Source organism: Eublepharis macularius, chromosome 12 (genome assembly GCF_028583425.1).
Source record: "Eublepharis macularius isolate TG4126 chromosome 12, MPM_Emac_v1.0, whole genome shotgun sequence".
NCBI lineage: Eukaryota > Metazoa > Chordata > Lepidosauria > Squamata > Eublepharidae > Eublepharis > Eublepharis macularius.
The window spans coordinates 69,883,462-69,909,115 of NC_072801.1; the positions used below are offsets into that span (position 1 = coordinate 69,883,462).

The window sequence follows — 25,654 nt, forward strand, 5'->3', positions numbered from 1 at the left end:
AGTAAAAAAGCATCTGGCAACAATTATAATCTGTCATAAAGGATCGGTCTCTGTTTCTTTTTGTGACACACATAAGTTATGCAAAATGAAGGGAATTGGCAACTAGCTCCAGGATAGTTTAGTTGTGTTGGTCTGCAGCAGAACAGCAGGATTTGAGTCCAGTGGCACCTTAGAAGTCAACAAGATATTCAGAATGTAGCTTTCAAGGGTCAAAGATTCAGAAACCTCAGACACAGTGACTGAAGAAGTGAGCTCTGATTCCCCAAAGCTTACACTCAGAAAATCTTGCTGATCTCTGAAGTGCCACAGGACTCTAAAATTGCAGGTCAAGGATGACTGTCTGAATTGCATTCTTACACATGAAGGGAATCAGAACATCTTGGCCCATGCAATTCTCAGATTACTCCGGATGCTTGTGTTTTCCATTGGCAACCATGATTAAATAGAGTAAGCATAACTCAGCTGAAATAAAACAAGAAGCCTCCAACTGGATACTAGCTTCAGATACTAGCTTTTCATTGCTGCAGTGCCCTGAACAAAGAATTGAAATATGGCTCATGCTGTAAGCAGGAGCCCCTTCCTTCCATTCAATTTGCAATGGAAAACAACAATGTCTGTGGTAGGCTTAACTCATTGAAGAATTAAAAAGGCCCCAGGTTCCAGGATTATTGCAAGAGTTGCAGTGTCAAAGACAAAGGGCATCAAAATATCCTGTATTATTTAATCTCCTGAAACACCACCCCATTCCACTTTCTGCTTTGGAACCCATGTTTTACTGTGGCCCTTTCCACACATCCTTAAAGGGACGGCCCAATCACTAAACCCTGGCAGCTTTCCCCCTTGACTCCAGAAGTCTACATTTTGAAAATGGTTGCAGGGTGTTTGGCTTCCATTTTTGGTGCCTTTTCTAGGAGAGCACTTTCCAGCAATCCCAAAAAGGTGCTAAAAGAAAAAAAGCCAAACAACCTGCAACCCTTTTGAAAACAGAAATGTCTGGAATCAAGGAGAAAACTTGCCAGTGTTCAGTGACTGGGCCATCCCTTTATGGATGTTTGGAAAGGGCCTGTGACAGGCATTGCTCATGAAAATGAAGTTTGTAGCCTAAAAGTTGGCTGCTGGAAAGATCATAGGAGCTGCAGTGCTTGGGGTTGGTGAAGGCCCCAAACAGAGGGAATATCCCCAGATCTCCCTTCACCACTTCAATGGAATCAAACGTTTTCTTTGGAAGACATAACAACTACAACAACAACATTCGATTTACGTACCGCCCTTCAGGACAACTTAATGCCCACTCTGAGTGGTTTACAAAGTATGTTACTATTATCCCCACAACAAAACATCCTGTGACGTGGGTGGGGCTGAGAGAGCTCCAGAGAACTGTGACTAGCCCAAGGTCACCCAGCTGGCTTCAACTGGAGGAGGGGAGAATCAAACCCGGCTCTCCAGATTAGAGTCCCGCGCTCTAAACCAGCACACCAAACTCATACAAAAAGAAATTGTATCTGATGATGGATGGATGGCCTGGCTCTGCCCCAGATGTCCTGGAACATGCCTTCGGAGCTGTGACTGGATGGTTGAAGCAGAGTCGGCTGAGACTGAATCCCTTGAAGACGGAGGTCCTGCATGTGAGTCTAGGGTCCATGGGTGTGGGACTCCGGCTCCCTGCTCTCGACGGAGCGCTACTTACGCCGGTGTCGAGAGTGAGGAGCCTGGGGGTGGTCCTGGATGCTTCCTTGTCTATGGAGGCACAGGTTGCAGCGGTTGTCAGATCCTCTTTCTTCTATCTAAGACAGGCTCGACAACTTGTCCCCTACCTATCGACCCATGACCTCACAACAGTGATCCAGGCAACGATCACCTCCAGATTAGACTACTGCAACTCACTCTATGCAGGGCTTCCCTTGGGCTTGATCCGGAAACTGCAGCTGGTTCAGAATGCAGCTGCATGGGTGGTTGCTGGAGCACCAGTCATGGCTCATATAACACCTATCCTCCGTCAGCTGCACTGGTTACCGGTTGAGTACCGGGTCCGGTTCAAGGTTTTGGTGTTGACCTATAAAGCCCTATGCGGACTGGGCCCACCATACCTTCGGGACCGCCTCTCCCCATATGTTCCCCGGAGGTTGCTTCGATCAGCCACTAAGAACTTGCTGATGGTCCCTGGCCCCAGGGAGGTCCGCCTGGCCTCTACCAGAGCCAGGGCCTTCTCAGTTCTGGCTCCGACCTGGTGGAACTCTCTGTCTGAGGAAACTAAAGCCCCGGCAGGATTTGTTATCTTTCCGCCGGGCCTGCAAGACGGAGATATTCCACCGGGCATTTGGTGGGGGCTAGACTGTCCTCTCACTGGCCATACCACTGAAGACCTTCCACCACCCACGCAGGACAATGCTGCATTTTAATATTTAATATTCTACACCCGCCAATTTTAATGGTTTTTTATATGATGTTTTAATGCTTTTATAATGTTTTTACTGTTTTTAATTGGTTGTCAAACCTCCCTGAGCCCATCTGACGGGGAGGGCAGTGTAAAAATATAATTAAATAAATAAATAAAGCTAGGCATTTGAAAATTGGCCACCAATTTCCACCTTGGTGAGGTTTCTAGTAGTAATGCAGTAGGGATCTTGATGGCTGGAGGAGAGCCTACTGGCTCCCACGAACAATGAACAACGGACACATTCGTGAACAGGAACTTATTTGTCCATGTTCATTGATTGTTGTTCATGGAACAACGAACAACGAACACCATGCTCGGTTTTTTTTTCTGTTCGTGCCCATGTCTAGTCACAACTAGGGGTGTGCAGCGCAAAAATTTTCGGGATTCTCATTTCGGCTTTAGCCGAAACGAGAAACTCTACCGTTTAAGCCGAAAGCCGAAACGGCCAGCCGTTTTTTCAGGGTTCGGGATTCGGCTGTTTTCAGTGGGAAAATGCCTCCGCGCCTTTCCGGATGCCTGGGGGAGGCATTTTCCCACCGAATCCAGCCAAAATTGGTGGGGACCTTCCCCTAACCCCTCTCTAACAACCCCCCAAGTTTCAGAGGGATTGGACTTTGGGAGGCCAAGTTATGGCCCCCCAAACCAGGTCCCCCTATCCTCATCTTCTTCTTCATTATTTCCAATGGGGGAAAAATGAAGAGGCAGGCTTGCTTTGCCAGGGGTGGCATTTTGCATGCAAAATGCCCCCAACCCTCTGGGGCCCTTCTCCCACCCTTCCTCCCACCCCCCACCAAGGCTCAGCCTGCTCCCCCTTGGGGGGCATTTCATGGCCTCCCCAAGTAGGTGGTGCTCTTATCTCCAGCTGGGGAGGCTTGTCTTTCCAGGAGTGGCACTTTGCATGCAAAATCCCTCCCAACCCTCTGGGGCCCTTCTCCCACCCTTCCTCCCACCCCCCACCAAGGCTCAGCCTGCTCCCCCTTGGGGGGCCATTTCATGGCCTCCCCAAGTAGGTGGTGCTAAGCCCCCAAAGTCCACCCCCTACTGCCCCATACAAACCCAATCCCCCCCATCTGCCAAACACAGACCCAGATCCCCACATTAGCCCCTCACAGACCCAAATCCACCCCCAGCTGCCCCACACCCACCATAACCCCAGGGACAGGCTGGCCAGCCCTCCCCCTTTGAGAACTCTAATTCCTAAAATCTCTTTTCCAGGGCAATTCCGCACAGCCCAGGGGTGCCACAATGGTGGGCACACTCCTGAGTGCCAACTTATCCCTGGGAAAGAGCACCTGACACAACCCCCCTGACCCCCCCCCCACCTACAGAGAAGTCTGCCTAGCCTGCCCCATTGTTCCCAATGATGGGAACCAACGTCGCATCAAAGAAGGGAACACAGACACACAATGATTCAAGTTACAAAAAAACTTTATTTTGTCACTTTCAAAGTACAATATAACATATCACAATATCTGTCGCCCAAACAAAAGAACAACACAATTAACTACACATCAGAGAATCTTAAAAAAATTCTTTTGAAAAAAGGTAGAAAAAAGTTAATTTTGTCACTTTCAAAGTGCAATATGGTCAGCAAATCACTACATACACAAAAACTGTCGCCCTCACAAAAGAACAACACAATTAAGTACACATCCGAGAATCTTAAAAAAATTCTTTTAAAAAAAGGTAGAAAAAAGTTAATTTTGTCACTTTCAAAGTGCAATATGGGTAAACAAATCACAACATACACAATAACTGTCACCCCGACAAAAGAACAACACAATTAACTACACATCTGAGAATCTTAAAAAATTCTTTTGAAAAAATGTAGAAAAAAGGTAATTTTGTCACTTCCAAAGTGCAATATGAGTAAACAAATCACAACACACACAATAACTGTCGCCCACACAAAAGAACAACACAATTAACTACACATCCGAGAATCTTAATTTTAAAAAAAAGGTTAGAAAAAGGTTAATTTTGTCACTTTCAAAGTGCAATATAGGTCAAGAAATCTCAACATATCACAATAACTGTCGCCCACACAAATGAACAACACAATTAACTACACATCCGGGAATCTTATTTTTTTTTTTAAAGGACAAACTCTAAATTTTAGAACATATTCAGGTAACATTAGTAGGAGGGCACAACAGGGCATGGAAAAAGAAGCCCACTAGACAAGATTATAACTACCAGCTTCACACAACTCCCCCTCCACACAGTTAGATTGCATTTTCTTCCTGTCAGCTTTGCAAGGCAAAGCAGCAGGATTCCCTATCCTCCTTTGCAAGAGGGTGGGGGGTGACAGAAGGAGTGAGTGATTCACTCCTTCTCCCCCCTCCCCTCTTCTAAGGGGGACACATCTCTGCTGCTTTGCAAATGCAAGGTGCAATGCAATTCTTGCACCTTGCATTTGCAAGGCAAAGCAGCAGGATTCCCTTCCCTCCTTTGCAAGAGGGGTGGGGGTGACATAAGGAGTGAGTGATTCATTCCTTCTCCCCCTCCCCTCTTCTAAGGGGGACACATCTCTGCTGCTTTGCAAATACAAAGTGCAATGCCATGCTTGCACCTTGCATTTGCAAGGCAAAGCACAGTGACAGGAGGATTCCCTTCCCTCCTTTGCAAGAGGGGTGGGGGTAACAGAAGGAGTGATTCACTCCTTCTCTCCCCCTCCCCTCTTCTTTGAGCCTGCAGGAAGCCTTTGCTTCCAGCAGGATTTTGCTAGGTGCTTGCTAAGGCAAACACCTAGCAAAATGGAGATTCTCGAATGGCGAAAGAAAGCCGAAAATGCCAAAAATTTTCGGCTTTCTTTCTTTCAGGTACCCGAAACATTTCGACTGCCCCCGAAACATTTCGGGTACCCCGAAAGAAGCCGAAAGGTGTCCCTTTCGGCTTTCTTTTGGCATTCGGAATGCCAAATTGCACACCTCTAGTCACAACTAGCCGAGACCGCACATATTTCTATAAGATAACAGATGAGGCTTCTTTTAGGGTCTCAAGCAAATAGCAGCCGCAAGAAGGTAGGTAGGAAGGCTCACTGAGCATACAGTAGTAACATAGCAATACATAGCAAGACTCCAAAGTAACAACACATGGAATGTGCATTTAACAACAATGGCATGGATGAAGGCATACATGACAATACATCATACAGATGAGCATTCAAAACGAAGTGATGATTTGAAGCTCTTTTCAGATGCTAGATCACACATACCAAATCTCCTCCCAACCATACTTATAAGGATGTGCCCTACCTAAAATTTGACCATTACATACAATTGCCATGTTGTAGGAAAGATGCATAATTTTGCATACATTTGATTTTCTTCTCTCTTTCTCTCTGCTTAGATTTTCATGCACCTCCCAATACTTCAGCAAGAAAGGGCAGTGTATCTAGGATTGTGTTACTGCATTGCAACATTTTTATACTCTCTGTTTCATCTTTCTAATAGTATTGTGCTAGAAAGTTATCATGTATAAACATCCAGAAACAGTAGCCAATAATTACCTCAGAAGAAGTGTATGGTTCTCCTAGGGACACCAACTCCAGGTTGGAAAATTACTGGTGTTTTGGGATAGGATCCTTGGGAGAGTGGGATTTGGGTAGGGAGAGGGACCTCGGTGGGCATTAGACTCCACTCTCCAAAGCAGCCATTTTCAGGGGGTACTGATCTCTGTAGTCTGGAGGTTGGCATTAATGGGCAGAGGACACTCTGTCTGTGGCAGGCCTGACAAGGGGTCAGATTGGGGTAACAAAATAGCTGCTTAATTCCCTGAGGCCTATTACTCACCTGATATGAGGTACAATACTACAGTGTCCCTTAACACTTCATTGAAAAGCGGCCTCCCACTGCGCCCAGCCAAACAGGGGTGGCTTCCCTGAGGTGACCAATATGGATCCCCAGATACTTTTCTGCTTGCATCCCTACTTATTGTGCCTTTTTAACCACTGTGGCAGGAAAAGGATAAAAGAAGCCTTATTAGGCTAGAATCTTCTTTCAACTGTTTTGCCACACAAAAAAAAATAGAGACTGAGTATGAACAAGAAGTGGAGCATGAGCCTTCTTGGAGAAACTGTGGAGGGTTAAGATAAACCATAAATACTTCTATCCCAAGTATGTCCAGACAGCACTACGGCTTTTTTTCCTATACTGTTTTTTTGTTGTTGTTGTTCAGTATGACAAGACCACCTGTGCCCTGTTTTCCCATTAAAGAGAAAAGTTTTCCAGAAATATAAGAAACAAGGGCTTTTTTTCCTAACTGTTCTACACACAACTTGGTAAAGTTTAAGTATCTCTTTTGTAATTATCGACAATCTTATGATTACTGCTTTTCAAAGTCCCTAAGGCATTTCAGTGGTCATTAGGAAAAAAAATAGTCAATTGTGGATTATGCTAGAAATATAGGCTTTGATACTCCAAGGTGATGGTAGAGCTAGAGAGAGAGAGGGCTCCTTTAATTTAATCTTTAATATGTGAAATCATGTTAAGGAGATCATGCAAGTCACAGAGTTTTAAAAATTAATTTCTCCAATATTTATGTGAGATGTGAGAAATCTTTCATTTGATAGACCTGTTGCAGGATGCTATCACTTGTGCTGTTGATTCTGGCGATGCTCCATCAATTAATAACTAAGGCTGAAGGTGTTAAAGGCTTCATCAGTGAACCCCGCTCAAATCTTCACAAATATTATCAAGAAGGAGAGCTCATTATTGGGGGAATTAGCACTCATATGTTTGCCGGTTCAAACAAGTTGAATTTCACGGAAATACCCATAGAAATGACATATGATGAACCCTTGTAAGGAGAGTTTTTTCTTCCTGTTATCTTTGCATATTGTGTTAATAGCTGGCAAGTTATTCAGATTGCATTTAATCCTAGGAATGTAAAGTTAATATTTAAGTTCTCTTTTAAGTTGCCACCCCGTATCCATTCCATGCTTCTTTATGGAAGAGAGGAAATCTGTCTATAGTTGATGTGACTACATATGGAACAAGCTGTTTTGTAATCTCAAGAGACTCTTTGAGTGCAGCCAGAGGTGGTCCTGAATCTTTATAGATTGAACATAGCACTTTAATCAGGTTGAACAATCCCCACATTCCTAGGTTCATTCGATACAAATTCCTGGTTCAAGGGTGGTGTTTTGTTTTTCAAGTTTCTGAGAAGCATGTGGAATCCAATTACATTTCAGATTCTCTCATCACTGACTGTCTAGAACAATGTTAAAGATTAGAGAATCACTAAAATATACATAAACAATTTCAGGAATTGGAAAGGGGGTCAAATTTTCAATGGGGTGGACTTGATGGATCTCGTTATTGTTTGACCCTATCCATTGTACTGATACCAAAGACCATATGTCTGGTTAAATTGAATAATTAAGCATGAGACACAAAAATATTATAACATTGCTTGATCTGGTGCTCTGTGCTTCTTCTCCTAGTTTATTGACTAAGTATTTTCAACATACCTTGGCCATGGCATTTGCTGTGAATGAAATCAATGAAAATCCCTGGCTCTTACCAAATGTCACCTTGGGCTTCCACATCCGTAACAGCTACTTCAATGCCAGAGAGACCTATCATGCCACAATACATCTGCTCTCGACAAAGAACAGATTTCTCCCCAACTACAAGTGCAACTCCCAGAACAATCTGATCGGAGTCGTTGGAGGACTGGAAGCTGAGACTTCCTTCTACATAGCAACTCTGCTAGCCATCTACAAGATTCCACAGGTAGGTAAGATATGTCAAGTATGAAGGGAATCTATCAAGAGTTCTTATTTTTAGAAGGATGATCGAAGATAACATAAATGTGTCTTCTAATTTATCCATATCTTAATGACGTATCTCTTTCCTATATCAAATACAATTAAAACACAGAAAGGGAGTTTCAAAATCTGGAGGAGAAAGTGATAGCCAACCAGTTGTATCTCAGAGTGTTTTTATAGCAGTGCCTCCTTGAAAGACTGGTCATTTTGGATCCAAATAGTTCAGGGCTTTACATCATTAAAACCTATAAATAAACTGAGAGTCATTATAAGTCCTATTTCAGACTACAGAAAGAACTTCCAGATCACATTTTGTATGCTTACTTGATTGAATGCTCCTCCCCAAAATAATCCTTAACATAAAAATTAACATATTGAATAGAAGAATAGCATGAAACTTCCAAATATCTTGAAAGAAAGAACCATTGGTGCTAAACACACACACATAAGGTTTAAAGAAATGATTAGGACCTTTCCATTCCTATAAAATCACTTATGTTCATTCAAAAAAATGGCTGTGATAGATTTTCCCAAGGTTCCGTGGGGCTCCTGTTTTATTTTGCCTCTACAGGCTAACAACCAAGAGGTTTTTTTTTATGCCATTATGGGCTGAAACATTATATTGGCTCCCCTTTCAGCCATTGGCATTTGGGCAGTCTGTGCTGGAGGATCAGCAATTTTTTTCCAACCTCTCCCCCACCCCACTGTATTTTCACATCTACATTTACGAACCAGTGTTTTCCTTCAAGAATAATATACACCATTGCTCCTTTGTCATCTCCTCTTTGTTCCTCCACATCCTTACCTTTTTAGTCAGGTATGGCTGGCCCAAAGGGCATCCGGAACCTTTGACCTCAGGTTCAAGTGACTTCAGAAGTGAGCCAAGGCGATGCTGTGGATGGAATTGCAGTCACATCCTTCGAACACTGAGCAGGGAAGGTTGTGAGATGCCAGGGGGGCTCAGAGCTTAGCTCACTTACCTGTTCCCCATCATGAGTGCATGAACCTGCTGGGATGCAAATACGCTACATCCTCTCCAGCAGTCTTTTCTCAGAGACATCCTTGGAGTCGGGAAGGAACATGAAAAAAGAAGGCTCAGCTATGGGGTGGGTCTGCAGGAGGCAAAAGGTTTAAATAATTTACAGAAATCCAGTACAGAGCTAAGAAACATTGAAACAGAAGATAAGCAATTCAATGACTGACATATTAAACAATATAGGAACTACCAAGGAGGATCATGCTTACAGCAACAGTAGTAAAGTCTGTGGTTCCTTCTTATTCCTTTGCTAATGGATCCTCTATCCCTTTACTGATGCATCTCTTGAGATCACTTCCTTTCAGTACAACCCTTCTATTTGAGAAAAAGCACTCTTGAATAATTCAGTTTTGAATAGTTTGTGGACGGCCAGGAAACTGGGGGCTTCCTGAACCTTGGGGACCACAGAGGATGCACGTGTTGAATTTTCTGATGTGCAAATTTCTCTTAACAACCCTAAAGGGATCTTGTGGGCATCTTGAAAAATTTTGGAAGGAACATTTCTGGGGTTCTTTGCATACTCTGGTAGAATGTTTAAATGTTACTGCTAGGCTGAAAAAGTACAGGTCTTACAGACTTCTTTTCTGAAGGGAGAAGAAGAAAGGGGGAACTCTGTAGTATCCATAAAGAGTGAAGTTGTGTGTTGGAAGTTCTCTGGGGATTCTCAGGGGAAGCAGAGAGAAGGGGCCCCTAAAAGGCCTCGATGAGAATTTAATGCTGTAACATGCAGCATTTAACAGACACATTCTTCTTGTTGTGGAATACTGTGATCCAAAGCCAGGAGCTATTGGCTAAGCAACTGCATAGTTACACCTCCTCCAGTTCTCTGAGTTCATGCAGCATATGTGTCACAATGGGTCACCTTTCTTCATCCTACTGGTTTAGGTGGGTAACCATGTTAGTTTGCAGTGAAACAGCTGGATTTGAGTCTAGTGGCAGCTTAAAGACTAACTAGATTTTGAGGCTGTAAGCTTTAGAGAATCAGAGCTCCCTTCTTTTTAAGCACAGACAATCTTGTATGGTTTTCCTGTTGCTGCTGCAGCAGCCAAATATAAAACAGAAAAGACAGGCTTTCCACATAGCAAATTTCCTTCCGGTTTCTCTATCACGGTTGCTGGACACAGGACAGGGGTACTCTAAAGACAGAAGCTGAGTCAAGATGAAGAGGTGAGTCTTAGGGCCAAGCTACAAGTGACAAATGACACTTGAATGGCAAGTGTATTTCTCCCTGTTCACCTGCCCTCCACTCAATCCACTTGCCAGGCAAGTGTCTTTCGTCATGTGTAGCTTGGCCCTCAGTAGGACAGAGGTTCCTTTTTATTAAGAATTTCATATAAGAAAAAAACAAAAAGATACAACTGCACAAAAAAGTAACAGAGAAACAAAAAAGACCATAGAGACAAATATATATATATATAAATAAAGAAAAATCAAATAAACTAAAAGGAAGCTTCTGGTTTGTCTCCTTGACAAATACTAGTATTTTCAAGTTTTCTCTTACTCTGTGTTAAAGATCTCTTTTTTTTCCTAACATCCAAATTCTTTAGTCCATAAATCCACAAATCATCAAATCATTATTGTCTGTTTCAAATAAAAAGTCTTTAATGGGTGTCCATTCAACAGTAAGTGAACATTGTCTTCTCTCTAATCAATGAAGTAAGTTTTGCCATCTATGGTCGAAGGCTTTCACGGCCAGAAAACGATGGTTGTTGTGGATTTTCCGGGCAGTATAGCCGTGGTCTTGACATTGTAGTTCCTGACATTTCACCAGCAGCTGTGACTGGCATTTTCAGAGGTGTAGCACCAAAAGACAGAGATCTCTCAGTGTCACAGCCTGGAAAATGCAAAACAACCATAAGTTTTGCCTTTATCAACCGTTTTTCTATGGTAGTCAATGCTGGACTCTTTCAGTCCACCTCCAAATTGAACTGCAGTATCTCTGGAGCAGTAAGAGGACAGAGTTCCTGAGGATGATCACTTGCAGCCTAGGCTGATGGCGCGGAGGATGGCAGGCGCTGGCGACAAACTGAGACCACACAATGGCTGGGTGAAAATAGGCCACAACTTTATTGCGAACAACAGGTAAGGAGCGAAGGCAGTCATATGGATCGGATCCCCAAGCATCGGCTGGCCCGCCTGCCAGCCGATGAACCCTCCCCCCTCAGACCCCAGCTGAGGGGGGGCACCCAAGGAGCGGCATTAAGGGGGAGATCATCTGGGTGTACACCCCTGCATGATTCCCCTGTCGCCTGGTGGTGAGTCCGCCTGGCAGCCCCCGAGCTGGGCATGCACCTCCGTGACTCACCCCCAAGATTCCTTATGGGAATCCCCTTACAGGAACCAGGGCGGAGGCCCTGATTCCCCCAAAAGAGATCCGATCCAATGACCAACCGCCAAAAGTTGTGACAAAGAAGAAACCATACAAGCAATGAAAGAAAGGGAGCGGTGGGTGGGATTCGCCGCCCGAGCCGAGTGAACTGGGGCCGGGCCGGGCCCTAAATAAATACCCAGCAGGCGGACCAGAGGGGAGACTGCCTCCCCGAGGTCCGCCGGCTGGCCCGGCCCCGCCCCCCGGCCGGCTGATTGGCCGGCCGGAATTCAAACTGATTGGATGCTGGCTGCCCGGCTGAGACCGAGTCAGCCAGCATCCCGGCCGCCGCGCCTGCCCTGCCTCCGCGCCTCCCGGCAGCAAACCAGGCTCCCGGTAAGTCGGGCGCCCGCGCTTGCAGCCTAGGCTGATGGCGCGGAGGATGGCAGGCGCTGGCGACAAACTGAGACCACACAATGGCTGGGTGAAAATAGGCCACAACTTTATTGCGAACAACAGGTAAGGAGCGAAGGCAGTCATATGGATCGGATCCCCAAGCATCGGCTGGCCCGCCTGCCAGCCGATGAACCCTCCCCCCTCAGACCCCAGCTGAGGGGGGGCACCCAAGGAGCGGCATTAAGGGGGAGATCATCTGGGTGTACACCCCTGCATGATTCCCCTGTCGCCTGGTGGTGAGTCCGCCTGGCAGCCCCCGAGCTGGGCATGCACCTCCGTGACTCACCCCCAAGATTCCTTATGGGAATCCCCTTACAGGAACCAGGGCGGAGGCCCTGATTCCCCCAAAAGAGATCCGATCCAATGACCAACCGCCACCAGAGCCCCCCCCGGGGGGGGGGCTCCCGCCAAAGCTCCTACCGCCGCAACCACTCCAGCAGGCCATCCCTGAGGTCCTGCAGCCAAATGTCGTGCCCCCAGCTGGACAGGTGCACCCCATCTGGTCGGAACAATGCCTCCATGCGGAATGATATATCCGAGTGCCGGATGAGCAGGCCCCCGGCAGCGGAGATGTAATGTCCCATGGCGCGGGCCACCCTTTGCCGGATTCCGTCAACCTTCTCGGGGTGGCGCGCAAAACGCCAGCAGCGCCTCTGGAGCAAGTCCGACCACAGGAAGAAAGTCCGAGGGAACAACCCCCTTAGATAGCCCAGGTCGCTGCACATCGCCCGTTTCAGCTCCGGAGCCTCCCGCCTGCCCAGGTCGTTTTCTCCCAGCTGGATAATCAAGGCGTCGGGTGGGCCCTCCTGGCGGGCCTTCCAAATCAAAGTGGGAGCCAGCGCCTCCCACAGCATGCCCCGGGAGCCGATCCAGCGAATTTCGATGCGGTCGTCCAGCCCAAGGTGTCTTCCCCATCCTGAAGACGTGGCGTACTTCCCAGCCCAATACACGATACTGTGGCCGCAAATCCACACAATCCTCCGCCGCCCTGAAACATGAAGCATAAACAAAAAACTCAATGAGCGAGAGCCCGGGCAGGGCGAATGTAGGTGCGAAAGGCCCTGGACCGCCAGCGGCCGAGCTGCTGGATGGCAGATGCGGGGAGCCCGAGGCCCGCCGCCACCGTGGCCGCGCCGATGCGGAAGGAGTGGGATGCGAAATCCGCCGGCGGGAACCCTGCCGCCTGAAGGCAGGACCGCAGGAGGGCCGCGAACTGGTAGCGTGTGAGAGGGGAGCCCCCCCTGTGCGCCAGGAAGGGGCCTGGGAGGGGAGGCCGGACTGCCAGGAAGGACTGGACAGCCGTAACTGGACAGATGGCCCGCTCACGCGCGGCCCGCAAGGTGACGGAGGCCCCCCGGCCCCGCTGGTCAGTTTTGGATTGCCGGACCACAATGGTGACCCTGCGCCTGGAAAGAACCACATCCCCCACGCCCAGGGCCCTGCCCGAAGCATCCCGGCGGGACCCAGCCACCAGCTCGCTGACCCTGAAGGCCCCGAAGAAGGCCAGGGTGAAGGCGACGCGCACGAGCCGCTCCTCATATGATGACCAGCAAATGTCTGGAAGCACCCGCAGGATCGCCCGCAGGATGGGCAGGGTGATGGGCCTGCGCTGGTCAGGTACCCGTGGGGAGATCCTCCCCCACCCCTCAATGGCCCTGCGAGCCTGGAAACCACCACATGGGTCAGGGAAACCCTCAGCCTGGCAGACGAAAGAGATGGCTGACAACTCGCGCCGCATGGTTCCTGGAGCGAAGCCAGATCCTCGCAGGTGGGCCAAGTAGTGGAGGATCGTGATCCTGGATGGCGGCCAGGGGCCCCGCTCCCCTGCCGCTTCAGCGAAGGTGAGGAAGCGCGCCACCGCCTTGGCATAGGCCCGCAGAGTGGAGGGAGCCACGGAGCTGAAGATTCCCTGTGTCACGGTGTCTCGCCAATCTGCCACAGGTTCACCGGGAACGGGTCGGGAGTGCGTGCCGCCTGCGGTGCCAGCGAGAAGAACCTCTCCATCTGGAAGCGAGACAACGCGTCTGCCATGCTGTTATCCAAACCTGCAATGTGCCGGGCTGAAAATGAGATGTTAGCAGAAAGACAGCATAGGACAAAACGCCGGATGAGCCGCATGACCCGCTCAGAGCGAGAGGACTGCTTGTTAATCACCTGTACTGACGCCTGGTTGTCGCACCAGAAGAGGACCCGCTTGTCCCTGAACTCCTCCCGCCAGATAGTGACAGCGACCAATATGGGAAACAGCTCTAGGAAGGTGAGGTCCCTGAGGATCCCGGAGCTGGCCCAGGATGAGGGCCATCGCTGGGCGCACCACCTTCCTTTGAAGAAAACCCCAAACCCCAGGCTGCCCGCTGCATCCGACTGCACCTGCAAGTCGGAGCCTGGAGAGAGGGCAACTTGCCACAGCGAAACCCCGTTGTAATAGGAGAGGAACTCCCCCCAGACCCTGAGATCCTCCTTTATCCCCTTTGTGAGCCGTATATGATGGTGCGGTGCCGATGCCCCCCTGCACGCCCTGGCCAGGCGAGCGCAGAAGGCCCGACCCGGGGAGACCACCCTGCAGGCAAAGTTAAGATGGCCGAGGATGGACTGGAGGTCCCTTAAAGTGCACTTCTCCCGGGCGAGCGTGGCCTCAATGATGGCCCGCAGCCGGGCTAACTTGTCCGGAGGGAGGCGAGAAAGGCCTGCCTCGGAGTCTAGTTCAATCCCCAGGTAAGTGAGACGGGAGGCGGGGCCCTCCGTTTTTTCCGGGGCGAGTGGGACCCCCAATTCGCCGGCCAAGTCCTGGAAGATCCTGAGCCGGATGGCACAAGTGTGACCACCAGGGGGCGCCATGATCAGGAAGTCATCGAGGTAATGAGTAATGTGGGGGGAGCCCATGCGATCCTTGGCGGCCCACTCCAAGAAGGTGCTGAACGCCTCAAAGGCGGCACAGGCGACGGAGCATCCCATGGGCATGGCCCTGTCTACGTACCATTGATCCCTGAACTTGAAGCCCAGGAGGCAGAAGTCCTGAGGGTGAACTGGAAGTAGCCTGAAAGCGGATTGGACATCACACTTGGCCAGGAGGGCCCCCCGTCCGCAGGATTGGACCAAGCGGACCGCCTGATCAAAGGAGGCGTATCTAACTGAGCAAAGCTCCTGGGGGATGCAGTCGTTGACTGAAGAACCCCGTGGGTATGACAGGTGATGTATAAGTCTGAACTCCCCTGGGGCCTTCTTGGGGACCACCCCCAGTGGGGAAACCCTGAGGTTGGGAAGCGGGGGCGCGGAGAAAGGGCCGGAGACCCGGCCAGCCCCCACCTCCTTGGCGATTTTTGCAGCGACCACCTCTGGCAGCTCCCTTGCGGACTTGAGGTTGCCCGAGGAGGTGGCCACACGGGGGCCTGTGAAAGGGATCCGAAAGCCTTTGGAGAAGCCTTCCAGCAGAAAGGCTGCTGCTAGCCTGTTGGGGTATTGCGCTAGGAGGGGACGGAGGGCATGCAAGCGGATAGGCGTGGGGGCCAACCCCAACACGCCGCAGGCCGGGCTATTTAGTGCTGTTGCTGGATTGGTGAGCAGCGGTGGAACCCGATCCCCCGTCCCTGTGGGCACCGCCATTGGAGGACCGGCCCCCCCGAAAGGGAGCCGTGGTCTGCGATCCTCGGGGGCATGCCTGGCGGGGGTGCGGGGCCCCGCATGACTCGCAGCAGTGCTCGTAACGGCACTTGGACCGCTGGCACTTGCCCTGGTTGAATTCCCAGCAGAGGCCGCGAGGCCTGTCCCGCCGGCCGAACCAGCGTCCCACCCGGGCAGGCTCAGCCCGCCCCTTCATTTGGGGACCCACCAGCCAGAGCCAGAGCTTCTGGCTGATGAGGTCCCACCTTGCCCTGGGGTTGTGGGAAGCCCTCTTACGAAAGGCCTCATCATAGTCCATGGCAGCCGCCTCCCCGGCCAGGGCCCGGGCCCGCAGGACATTGCCCAGGTGATTGGACAGGTGCCACCCTCGTAGCGGGTACGCTAACTGCACCACCCCCATGTATACAGTGAACCCCTCCATCCAATTATTAAAGGTGCGCTCAGCCGCCTCCCTCTTTGGGGTCTTTTTGTCCCGTTTGCTAGACGGGGCACTTCTCCCATCCTCCGCCTCCGGCCTGAGGAGGGAGAAAACATCCACGTAGAACCCGTTCAGGATTCTCTCCCGGGCCTTACGAGATAAGTGGATCCCCGGGGGGTCCTCATCGTCCGTGAAGGACCTAGAGGGGAGGGGGGATGTCTCGTTGTCATCTGCCCTCCACACCTCCCGGGAGTCCCCACCGCCAGATGAGTCCCTACGCCGCGAGGCCCAGCCTGGGATCCCGGGGATGGCGGCCCCTGCCTCCCAGTAGCCCGCCCCGCCGCACTCAGAATCAGATGAGGACTCACCTGTGGATCCATCGCTGTCTGACTCCTCCTGGTGCCGGTGGCGTCGGCTCGACTTTCTGGGGGCCTTCCTTCTCTTGGCGGAGGGGCGCCGCCTGCGGCTGGAGCTCCTGGAGCTGGAGCTTGATGACCCCTCCCCTTGGTGCCTTCTGGCAGAGCCACTACTCCTTTTCTTCCTGCGCCTGCTAGAGAGGACCTCGACAGGCCCTGGGGGAGGCGCGGCTCCCCCAGGCCCGGAGTTCCCCAGGCTCTCCACCCTGGCTGAGAGCAACTCCAATGTGCGGCTGATACTCTGGAGGGAGGAGGCTGTGCTATCCTCAGCTGCCCTCCCTCCTTGCTCTGTGCCTTTCCTCTTGGGTGGAAGCCTGGGGCGGGCTTCCCTCGCCTGCCCCCTACCCCCTCTGGATGCCGCGGTGTGGGGGAGCTCTGTGGAGGGGGAGGAACCCTTTGAAGGTACCTGCTGCCGGCCTCTCCCGGTGTCGGGCTTCCTCCCCTGGCCCCCGGCCGTCTTCTTGGGTTTCCCGCCCCCGGGGCCCTTCTTGCCCTTGCTACCGGCGGCCCCCCTGGAGCTGGCCCTGGGGGGCTGTGGTGGGGACTTCCCCCCTCCCCGGGCCTTCTTCCCCGGCCCTCCAGCCTGTCTGGATGGAGCCATGCCCCGGCCTGCAGTGCCTTCCGTTGGGGGAGGTTCCGCCGCTCCTTTGCCCTGGCTAACAGAGGGGCAGGGAGCAACAAGAGGCTGTCGAATGGCTGTGCGCGTCGCAGCCCGCGGCCTTCCCTTCCTCGTTGGCTGTCTTCACCGCGGTGGGGCCTGGGCTCAGCTCTGCCCCGAGCCCCAACCACGGCGCTCCCACCTGCCCTGTGCTCACAGGAGGGGCAGGGAGCCCGGCCTGCGAGGCTGCAGGCCAGATGCTGATGCAGCGGAGAGCCAAGGAGCCCGAGAGCCGGGCGGCAGTTGAGCCGGGCGTCGAAAGGGGAGGCTCAGCTAAACCTCCCCAGCCTCAGCCTCCGTGCCGCCGGTCCCCCGCTGCTCGCTTCCTCTCTCCGCCGTCTCGCTGCCGCTCGTCTCTCCTCGCTGCTCCTCTCTCCTTCGCCGCCCGAGCCGAGTGAACTGGGGCCGGGCCGGGCCCTAAATAAATACCCAGCAGGCGGACCAGAGGGGAGACTGCCTCCCCGAGGTCCGCCGGCTGGCCCGGCCCCGCCCCCCGGCCGGCTGATTGGCCGGCCGGAATTCAAACTGATTGGATGCTGGCTGCCCGGCTGAGACCGAGTCAGCCAGCATCCCGGCCGCCGCGCCTGCCCTGCCTCCGCGCCTCCCGGCAGCAAACCAGGCTCCCGGTAAGTCGGGCGCCCGCGCTTCCTGGCTGTAAACCTCTCTGAAAACCATGGTGTTTTTACAACACGAAGACGGATGTTTTAATTTGTAAATTTCCTATTTATTACCTCTATAAAACATATCTATGCCACCCATCAGCAGAATAGGATCCTCAAGGTGGCAAACATTGTTATGAGCACCTTGTTTAAGAATAAACACACTGAATTCAACACTTATTGAAGTTCAGGCTTTCTGGAGTAATAAGACTCTATTAATCAGTGATGTCCATCTAGGTCACCTTCATGCCTTTCACATTCCCAGCAAATTTAGCCACTTTCATTTCCTCTCCATAAATGAGCACAAAGTAAAGCACACATTATACATGTTTTTCTACTAGCAACCAATCCGGAAGGTGGGAACATTTGCAGAATACAATTCATTCTGGACAATGGAAGTAATTTGGGGAACTTTTCAACCTCAGTATCTACCTTTCCCTCCCAATGCTGTTTTCCTTTAGCTCACCTATGGCTCCACTTCAGCCGTGAATGAAAAATTATCAGAACTTTCTTTCTATCGGATGATCCCAAATGAAGCTCAGCAATACAAAGGGCTTCTTCACTTAATTCTGCACTTCGGGTGGACATGGATTGGCCTCATTGCTGTGGACAATGAATGTGGAGACAGCTTTCAACAAGACATGCTTCCTCTCTTTTCGCAGAATGGCATCTGTGTGGCCTTCAGAGAAAAAATTGTCCATGTGTATACGGCAGAATATTATTTTGAAGCAATAAAATATGCATGGAAAATATTTGGTATTATGATAAAGAGTAAAGCCAAAGCAGTTATCTTTTATGGAGATACTGGGTCTCTCTCGTATATCAGATGGTCTATTAAATTTTCAGAGTTAGGATACTCACAAGCAATGCCTAAAGGCAAAGTGTATACTATGACAATTCAATTGGATGTAGCATCATATTATTATCAAAGAAAGTGGGACCTACAGTTCTTTCATGGTGCTATATCCTTCGCAGTTCACAAAAACAAACCACCAGGATTCCAGCAATTTCTTCAGAACAGGCAGACTCTTTGGACTAAAGGAAATGACTTCATCAGGGAATTCTGGGAACAGGCATTCCTCTGTCAGTTCCCAGATTCCCCTTTGGACAAGGGTTTTGATCAAACATGCACTTGGGAGGAGAAGCTGGACAGCCTGCCTGGAGATGTCTTTGAAATGAATATGACTGGCCGCAGCTACAGTATCTACAATGCTGTCTATGCTGTGGCTCATGCTTTGCATCTTCTCCAGTCATCCCTTTACAGATATAGAAGAATAGTGCAGAAGAAGAAATGTAACCTCTTAAGACAAACATCATGGCAGGTAATTATCTAAAGTAAAAAAAAAAATCATGTTTAAGGGGAATGGAATAGAATAGAATCTCTCCCGATTGTGACGGTGGAGAGTGCCATCAAGTCAAAGCTAACTTATGGTGACTCCAATGCAGTTTTCATGGCAAGAGACTAACAGAGGTGGTTTGCCATTGCCTGCCTCTGCAACCCTTGTCTTTGTTGGAGGTCTCCCATCAATTACAAGCCAAGGCTGACCCTGATTAGCTTCTGAGATTTGACAAGATCAGGCTAACCTCTGCTGCCACTGCAAAGTCTCATAACTGCAAGCAGATCAAAGGGAAGACTGGTGGGTGTAATGGAAATAATTATGCACAAATTGGTGGTGCTGCTCTCCTGCTTAGGCATGAGCTCACTGCTAATGGTTTAGTTGCAGTTTCCCAACATAGGAATCACTTGTAGTATTTCTCTATGAGGAATATCTCTCGTAGTCCTGGTGTGGAATTTAAGGGTTGAATTCTACCATGCCTCTGGTGCTAAGCACAGCTCCCTTCTTCCTCAAGAATCCTTCCTCTTCAGAAAGAGCCCATCGTTCCGGGTACAATCCTTATCCATTTCCTCCCACTTTTGTGTACAAAAGGTACAACTAGGAAATACATTTCCTCTTGAAATCAATACATATAAAAAGAGGAAAATCTGAATGTGTGCAATATCTCCATTACAATACCTCCTGTACAATAATAAAGAATAAAATTAGACAACAAAAATATTTACTAGGTCTTTTTTAAAAACTTTATTAAGACACAATTATTGTGTGCATGTATAGTACCTTCAAGTCACAAATGGTGAAGCCATCTAAGAACTTTCAAGGCAACTGAGAAGCAGAGATGGTTTGTCATTGCCTTCCTCTGCAGTGTCTTCGTTGGTGGTCTCCCATCCAATTACCAATGTAAAAAAAGCTTCCTTGCCTTTGGGTTTACTATGGACACCTATATTTTGAATATAATCTTTCAATAAAGAACCTTTTGACTCAAGAGGCCTTGGAGTTCTTGCAGCAAGGGGTGGGAGATGAAATCAGAGTAACTTGAATTCCATAGACTGACAATATCCCAGATATTCTTTTCATTGCGAGGACTTTTTCTTTAATATCTTTTTTCCCATGAAGATCCGATTGCCATTTTTGTATCCCTTTTCATTCTAGCTTCACCACTTTCTAAGAAGGATCTCCTTTAATAACAGTGCTGGGGATGAAATTTCATTTGATACCAGTGGAGAATTAGTAACAGGGTATGATGTAATTAACTGGCTAGCTTTCCCAAATCAATCATTTTTTAAAGTGAAAATTGGAGAGTTTAATCCAGAAGCTCCTGCAGAGCAAGAAGGGCTTACTCTTAGCGAAGATGACATCATGTGGAACAGCTGGTTTAACCAGGTAGGACATGTCTATGCAATCTGGGAAAGCTCCTTTACAGAAAACATCTTATGCTAACATGCAAAGTGGTGCCACATTGCTTTTTGAAAAGGAGCCAAGTTGAGTACTCTTTTTGAAAATATAGGACAATATGGGTCAATATAGAGCAGGCAGAAAAAGACTCAAGGTCACAAACCTATTTTTCTGCATCTCCTCTCTAAATATCCTTTCCCCCCTTGACCAAAGTTTATGGTGGAGCTCATGGGCCCTGTGGCTTGGTGCTTTACAAGTGTGAGAGAGTGTAAAATCAAGGTGCAAACAATCCAAAGTCTGTCTGTCTGTTTTTCTGTTTCTTATATTTGAGAGTGACACTTACATTTTGTGAACTAACTGTGATCTAGATAGAGGACTGATTAATATGTTCTGACATGATACTTTTCTATGTGCACTTTTAAAAAAGCCCAGAAGAGTATTCAAACATTTCAATTCTTTAAATAGGGTTACCAATCGCCAGGTGGGGTGTAGAGTTTCCAGTCTGCAGAGATTAGTTCTAGTGGGGAAAATGGCAGCTTCAAAGGGTAGACTCTATAGCATCACATCCCCCTGAGGTCTCTTCCCATGTGCCACCATTCCTATGCAATACCATCTAGTCTATAGAAATATTGAAAACCAGAGTTAGACCACACAGGCTAAATCCTTCATCATTTTCATAACTTGAACGAGTCATGAAGAAGTAATAAACTTACAGTGCTTGGTAGTGAATGAATCAAACATACTACACAGCACAGATGAGAAGTTAATGGCCCATTCTACATGGCATACTTTAAGCCAGCGATGCTCAGCATATATGCTGATCGGTGCTGAAATGGTTTTGGGGCCCATCATTCTGCACTGTGCAACCTCGATGAAGTTTGGTGTCTGCTGAAGTTGTGTCTGTTTCAAGGTGCATTTTGTGGAGGCTGGAGCTGACATCAATCATTATCATTATCATTATCATTATCATTATTTCACATGTGTGGTAACATTGCAATGTTGGAATACATCCCTCTCTCCCAAATTTGAAAAAAATGGAGTGTCCCAGGGGCCCTGGAGAGGCAATTGGTGGCAGATATCTGGGGGCAAACATGTAGCAGTTTCCCTGCAGCTTTGTTTCCAAAACGAAATGGTTGTTTTTTTCTCTTTGGCATTGGGAGAAGCCTGAAACAACCAGGAGGGAGGAAAGGAAGAGCAGCCATTTAACTCTTTCTTGCTTTTTAAAGCAGGCAGTGGATAAGCAACAACATTAGGACTTGTTCCTGGCATGGAAAAAAAAAGAGTGTTTGTGCAAACCTGTGAGGAAGGAAGCTAACAGAGAAGAAGCCTTATGACCTTTACCTCACTTTATTGATAAAAATGGCAGAAAGGGAATTCAGAGAGCTATGGAGGGTGGGGGTGGTTACCGGCGGAGAGATCAATCAGCTTCTGGTGAAAGGAAGCCGTGGGGGGTGGGTGGGTAGCAAAACAGGAGCTTTTGATTCTTCACAGACAGAACACACACCAACAGCAACCGGGCAGCAGCTTTAAAAAATCATGAAATGAGAAACGGGGGAAATGGACAGAAACCATTTCAGCTTTTCATGACTCCCTTGCAGGTACAGAACTCGTGGGAATACAGGAACCGTGTGGAAAACACCAAGGTCTTGGGATATTGATAATTTGGAAAAACAACCAAAAACGTAATTTTAGATCTATTACTTTCTGATTTTTTCCCTGTCTCATTTATACCTTAGACACAGCCTCTCTCTGTCTGCAGTGAAAGTTGCCACTTAGGTCATAGGAAGAAAATGAAGGAAGGGGAGCCATTCTGCTGCTATGATTGTGTCCCATGTCCAGAAGGGAAGATTTCCAACAAGCAGAGTAAGATATCTGGAGTGCAATACTCAGCTTCGAAACTTAGATGGAGGAAGAAGACAGTGAAAGGAGCTCGGGGTGCCCATTGGAGAAAAGGACAAGTTACAGATGAAATAAACATATTTTTAAAAATGAACTTGAATGCATATTGCTTGAAATATGATGATATATATTATGGCAAACATATCACTGATGGAATCAGAATACACACTGGTGACTGAGTACAAAATATGCTTTGGGTTATTGATGACACAAACCATATTACAATATGGCTTTTATTGAAAATGTACTTGGTTCTTTATGTGTTCTGTTGGTTACATTAATGTTTCCACATATTGTTATCTCTAAAGAAACTAAATCTATTACCAGGGCAACAGATCAAAGCCCACACATAAGAATCATAGAAGAGGAGGAAACCATACCTGTTAGTTGTTAGTAAATTTAAGTAACCATAGCCATTATTAGAAGATATTGATATGCCAATTCCTACCCCCACTGACACTGAAACAGGCTTGTGAAATTGTTCCCACCTTCTCTACTTCATCCTCACAAGAAATCTGTGGATCGATTCAACTGAGAGAGTGGGTGATGGGCCCATGGTCACCCAGTAAGCTTGCATGGCCGAGTGGATCTCACAGACCCTTCTCTTATACATCACCCTCTATATTACACTACCTCTCTGGAACTGGTCATAAAGTGGAGGTAGATGACACTGATGCAGAGTGAGCAGAGTCTTCCCCCTGCCCGGTACCTGAATCCCACTGTATCAGGAGTACTGATAGTTTTCAGAGAGTCAAGCCCCATGTCCCATTTTTGTAGCTTTGATGGTGTCAGATACCGGTGGACAAATACATTGCTGCTCTACAGGATGACCTTGGGCAGGTTGTTTTCTCTAAGTTTAGCATCCTTTCATTAGACTGTGCGTCTAACAACCTAAGATTGACTCTTTTTTAAAAAACAGAATAATTCAGTATCTGCAACAGAATTGAAGTATTTCATTAGGAGAATAAAACAAAGCTATTTTCTGCCTACCTCTGGCCAAGCCTAGCTCCCACAATCTCATACAGATGAGGATAATTAGAGAACAAAACACAAATTCTGTGGGACATGAGAAATGCTGAAACTATCCCTCCTTCTCTCCCCCCCCCCTTCCTCTCTTTTACAGACATGGATGACTGCATCACTTGCAGAGAAGATCACTACCCAAACAGGGGACAAGACCAGTGCATTCCCAAAGAAATTACTTTCTTATCTTACGAAGAGCCCTTGGGGATCACTTTAGTAGCTTTTGTTGTTTTTAGTTCTCTCACTACTGGTTGGATGCTCGGAGTCTTTATCAAGCATCACAGCACCCCCATTGTCAGAGCCAACAACAGGGACCTCACTTACTGTCTCCTCATCTGCCTCCTCCTTTGCTTCCTTTCTGCTTTGCTATTCATTGGTCAGCCAGCACGGGTGTCCTGTCTCCTCCAACAAAGCATTTTTGGCATGGTCTTCTCAGTTGCCGTTTCTTGCGTGCTAGCAAAAACGATCACAGTGATTCTGGCTTTCTTGAGCATCCAGCCCGGAAGCAGCATGAGAAAGTGGGTGGGGAAAAGAGTGGGCAATGCTATTGTGATTTCCTGCTCCCTTTCCCAAGCAGCCATTTGTTGTACGTGGCTGGCAACTTCTCCCCCATTCCCAGATGTCGACATGCACTCACAGACTGAATCCGTTGTCTTGGAATGCAATGTGGGCTCTGTTGCCATGTTTTACTGCATTTTGGGCTACATGGGCTTGCTGGCCCTTGTTAGCTTTGTGGTGGCTTTCCTTGCCAAGAAGTTACCGGACAGTTTCAATGAAGCCAAATTCATCACTTTCAGCCTATTGGTCTTTTGCAGTGTCTGGGTGTCTTTTGTTCTGACCTACCTGAGCACCAAGGGAAAATTCATGGTGGCAGTGGAGATCTTCTCCATCTTAGCCTCCAGTGCTGGGCTGCTGGGCTGTATCTTTGCCCCTAAATGTTACATTATTATTCTCAGGCCTGAGTTGAATAACAGGGATCAGTTGATTAGAAGAAAAGGCCAATAATGTGAAAAACTATGGTAACAGCTGTGATTTGTCATAAAGTATCCATCTCTGTGTCTGTCCTTCCATCTTTCTGTGGCACGCATAAGTTATGCAGAAATAAGGCAATTGCAGATTTTCTAAGTGTGGCAATAAGAGAGCTGGGAGGGAAAGAGTTAACTCTTGCTTGGAATAGACAGCTTGTGAGAGACTCTGACTAGGAAGGTCACCTTCTGGAGTGAGGAAAGAGGAAACTTTTGCCTTTACTGTAACATCACTGTCCTGAAGAAGAATTCAAATTAAGAATTCTCAGTATAAATGTCAGCAGAAGTTGAAGCCCACTTAACACAAAGACCATAGAAATGGGAGTCTGATTTAGCAAGAATAATTGGGTACTAGTTTAAACTCCCTTTCAAGCCAAAAGAAGAAGGGTTATATCTTCTTAGGAGAAGAAGATGGATTCTTGCCCAATATCTAAGGTGGGGGGGTTGGCTTTGAGGAAGACCCCAGATTTATTGTGAAGGGAAAACAGTTTTAAACTAACTTCAGGAAACCTGAGCTGTCATAGAAAGCTCTGTGAAGAAACATTGTTGCTGTAACTAAAATATTAAGTAAAAAACCTCTTCCTGGTAAGAACCAAGAATATAAGAAACTAAGCTTCAAGAACACAATTTTGCCTGTTACTCCAAGTGTATTCTGTACCATCAACAAAACTACTTCAACACACTCATTCCCTGACTACACTCATCCAATCCCTGACTGATCATAAAAACATGGAGCTGGAAGGGGCCATACAGACCTTCTAGTCCAACCCCATGCCCAGTGCAGGATGAGCATAAAGCATCTCTGACAAATATTCATCCAGCCTCTTCTTGAAAACTGCCAGTGAAGGGGAGCTCACCACCTTCTTAGGCAGCTCATTCCACCTTTGAACGACTCTGACTGTGAAAATGACTCAGACCATGAAATTAAGTTGTTAAATAAATTTCCTTTGAACTTTATACAGTCTCCAGTGCCATGTCCAACGAAAAGGAAGAGGGCTCCTTCTCCCCATCTAGTTCCTGGGCTGTGTAGGGAAATAGTTTAAAATCAGAGGTGCAATGAAACTTGAATCAATAGAGTCATCAGTTTGCTTTCAAAATCATTTACTTCTAAAGGAAAAAGGTACACAGGATTGCTACAAAAGAACAAAGCTTAAAGCTACATCTTGCTAACCACGAGTACAGAAAAAGAAATA

The 25,654-nt window shown here is 48.1% G+C and overlaps 1 protein-coding gene across 1 annotated transcript; it reads left to right on the forward strand.

Moving 5' to 3' along the window:
• Positions 1-14,869: 14,869 nt before the first annotated feature.
• Positions 14,870-24,441, forward strand: LOC129339718 (vomeronasal type-2 receptor 26-like). Its single transcript, XM_054994301.1, has 5 exons — positions 14,870-15,031; positions 18,244-19,104; positions 20,272-20,502; positions 22,251-22,377; positions 23,537-24,441. The coding sequence occupies exons 1-5, from the start codon at positions 14,870-14,872 to the stop codon at positions 24,439-24,441; spliced, it is 2,286 nt and encodes a 761-aa protein (XP_054850276.1).
• The last annotated feature ends 1,213 nt before the right edge of the window (positions 24,442-25,654 follow it).

Coding starts and splice junctions, on each gene's coding strand:
- LOC129339718 (XM_054994301.1), top strand. CDS start 14,870: ATGAGTAATGTGGGGGGAGCCCATGCGATCCTTGGCGGCCCACTCCAA. Junction 15,032..18,243: donor AGGAGGCAGAAGTCCTGAGG/GTGAACTGGAAG, acceptor GTTTTCCTTTAG/CTCACCTATGGCTCCACTTC. Junction 22,378..23,536: donor GAAGATTTCCAACAAGCAGA/GTAAGATATCTG, acceptor TCTCTTTTACAG/ACATGGATGACTGCATCACT.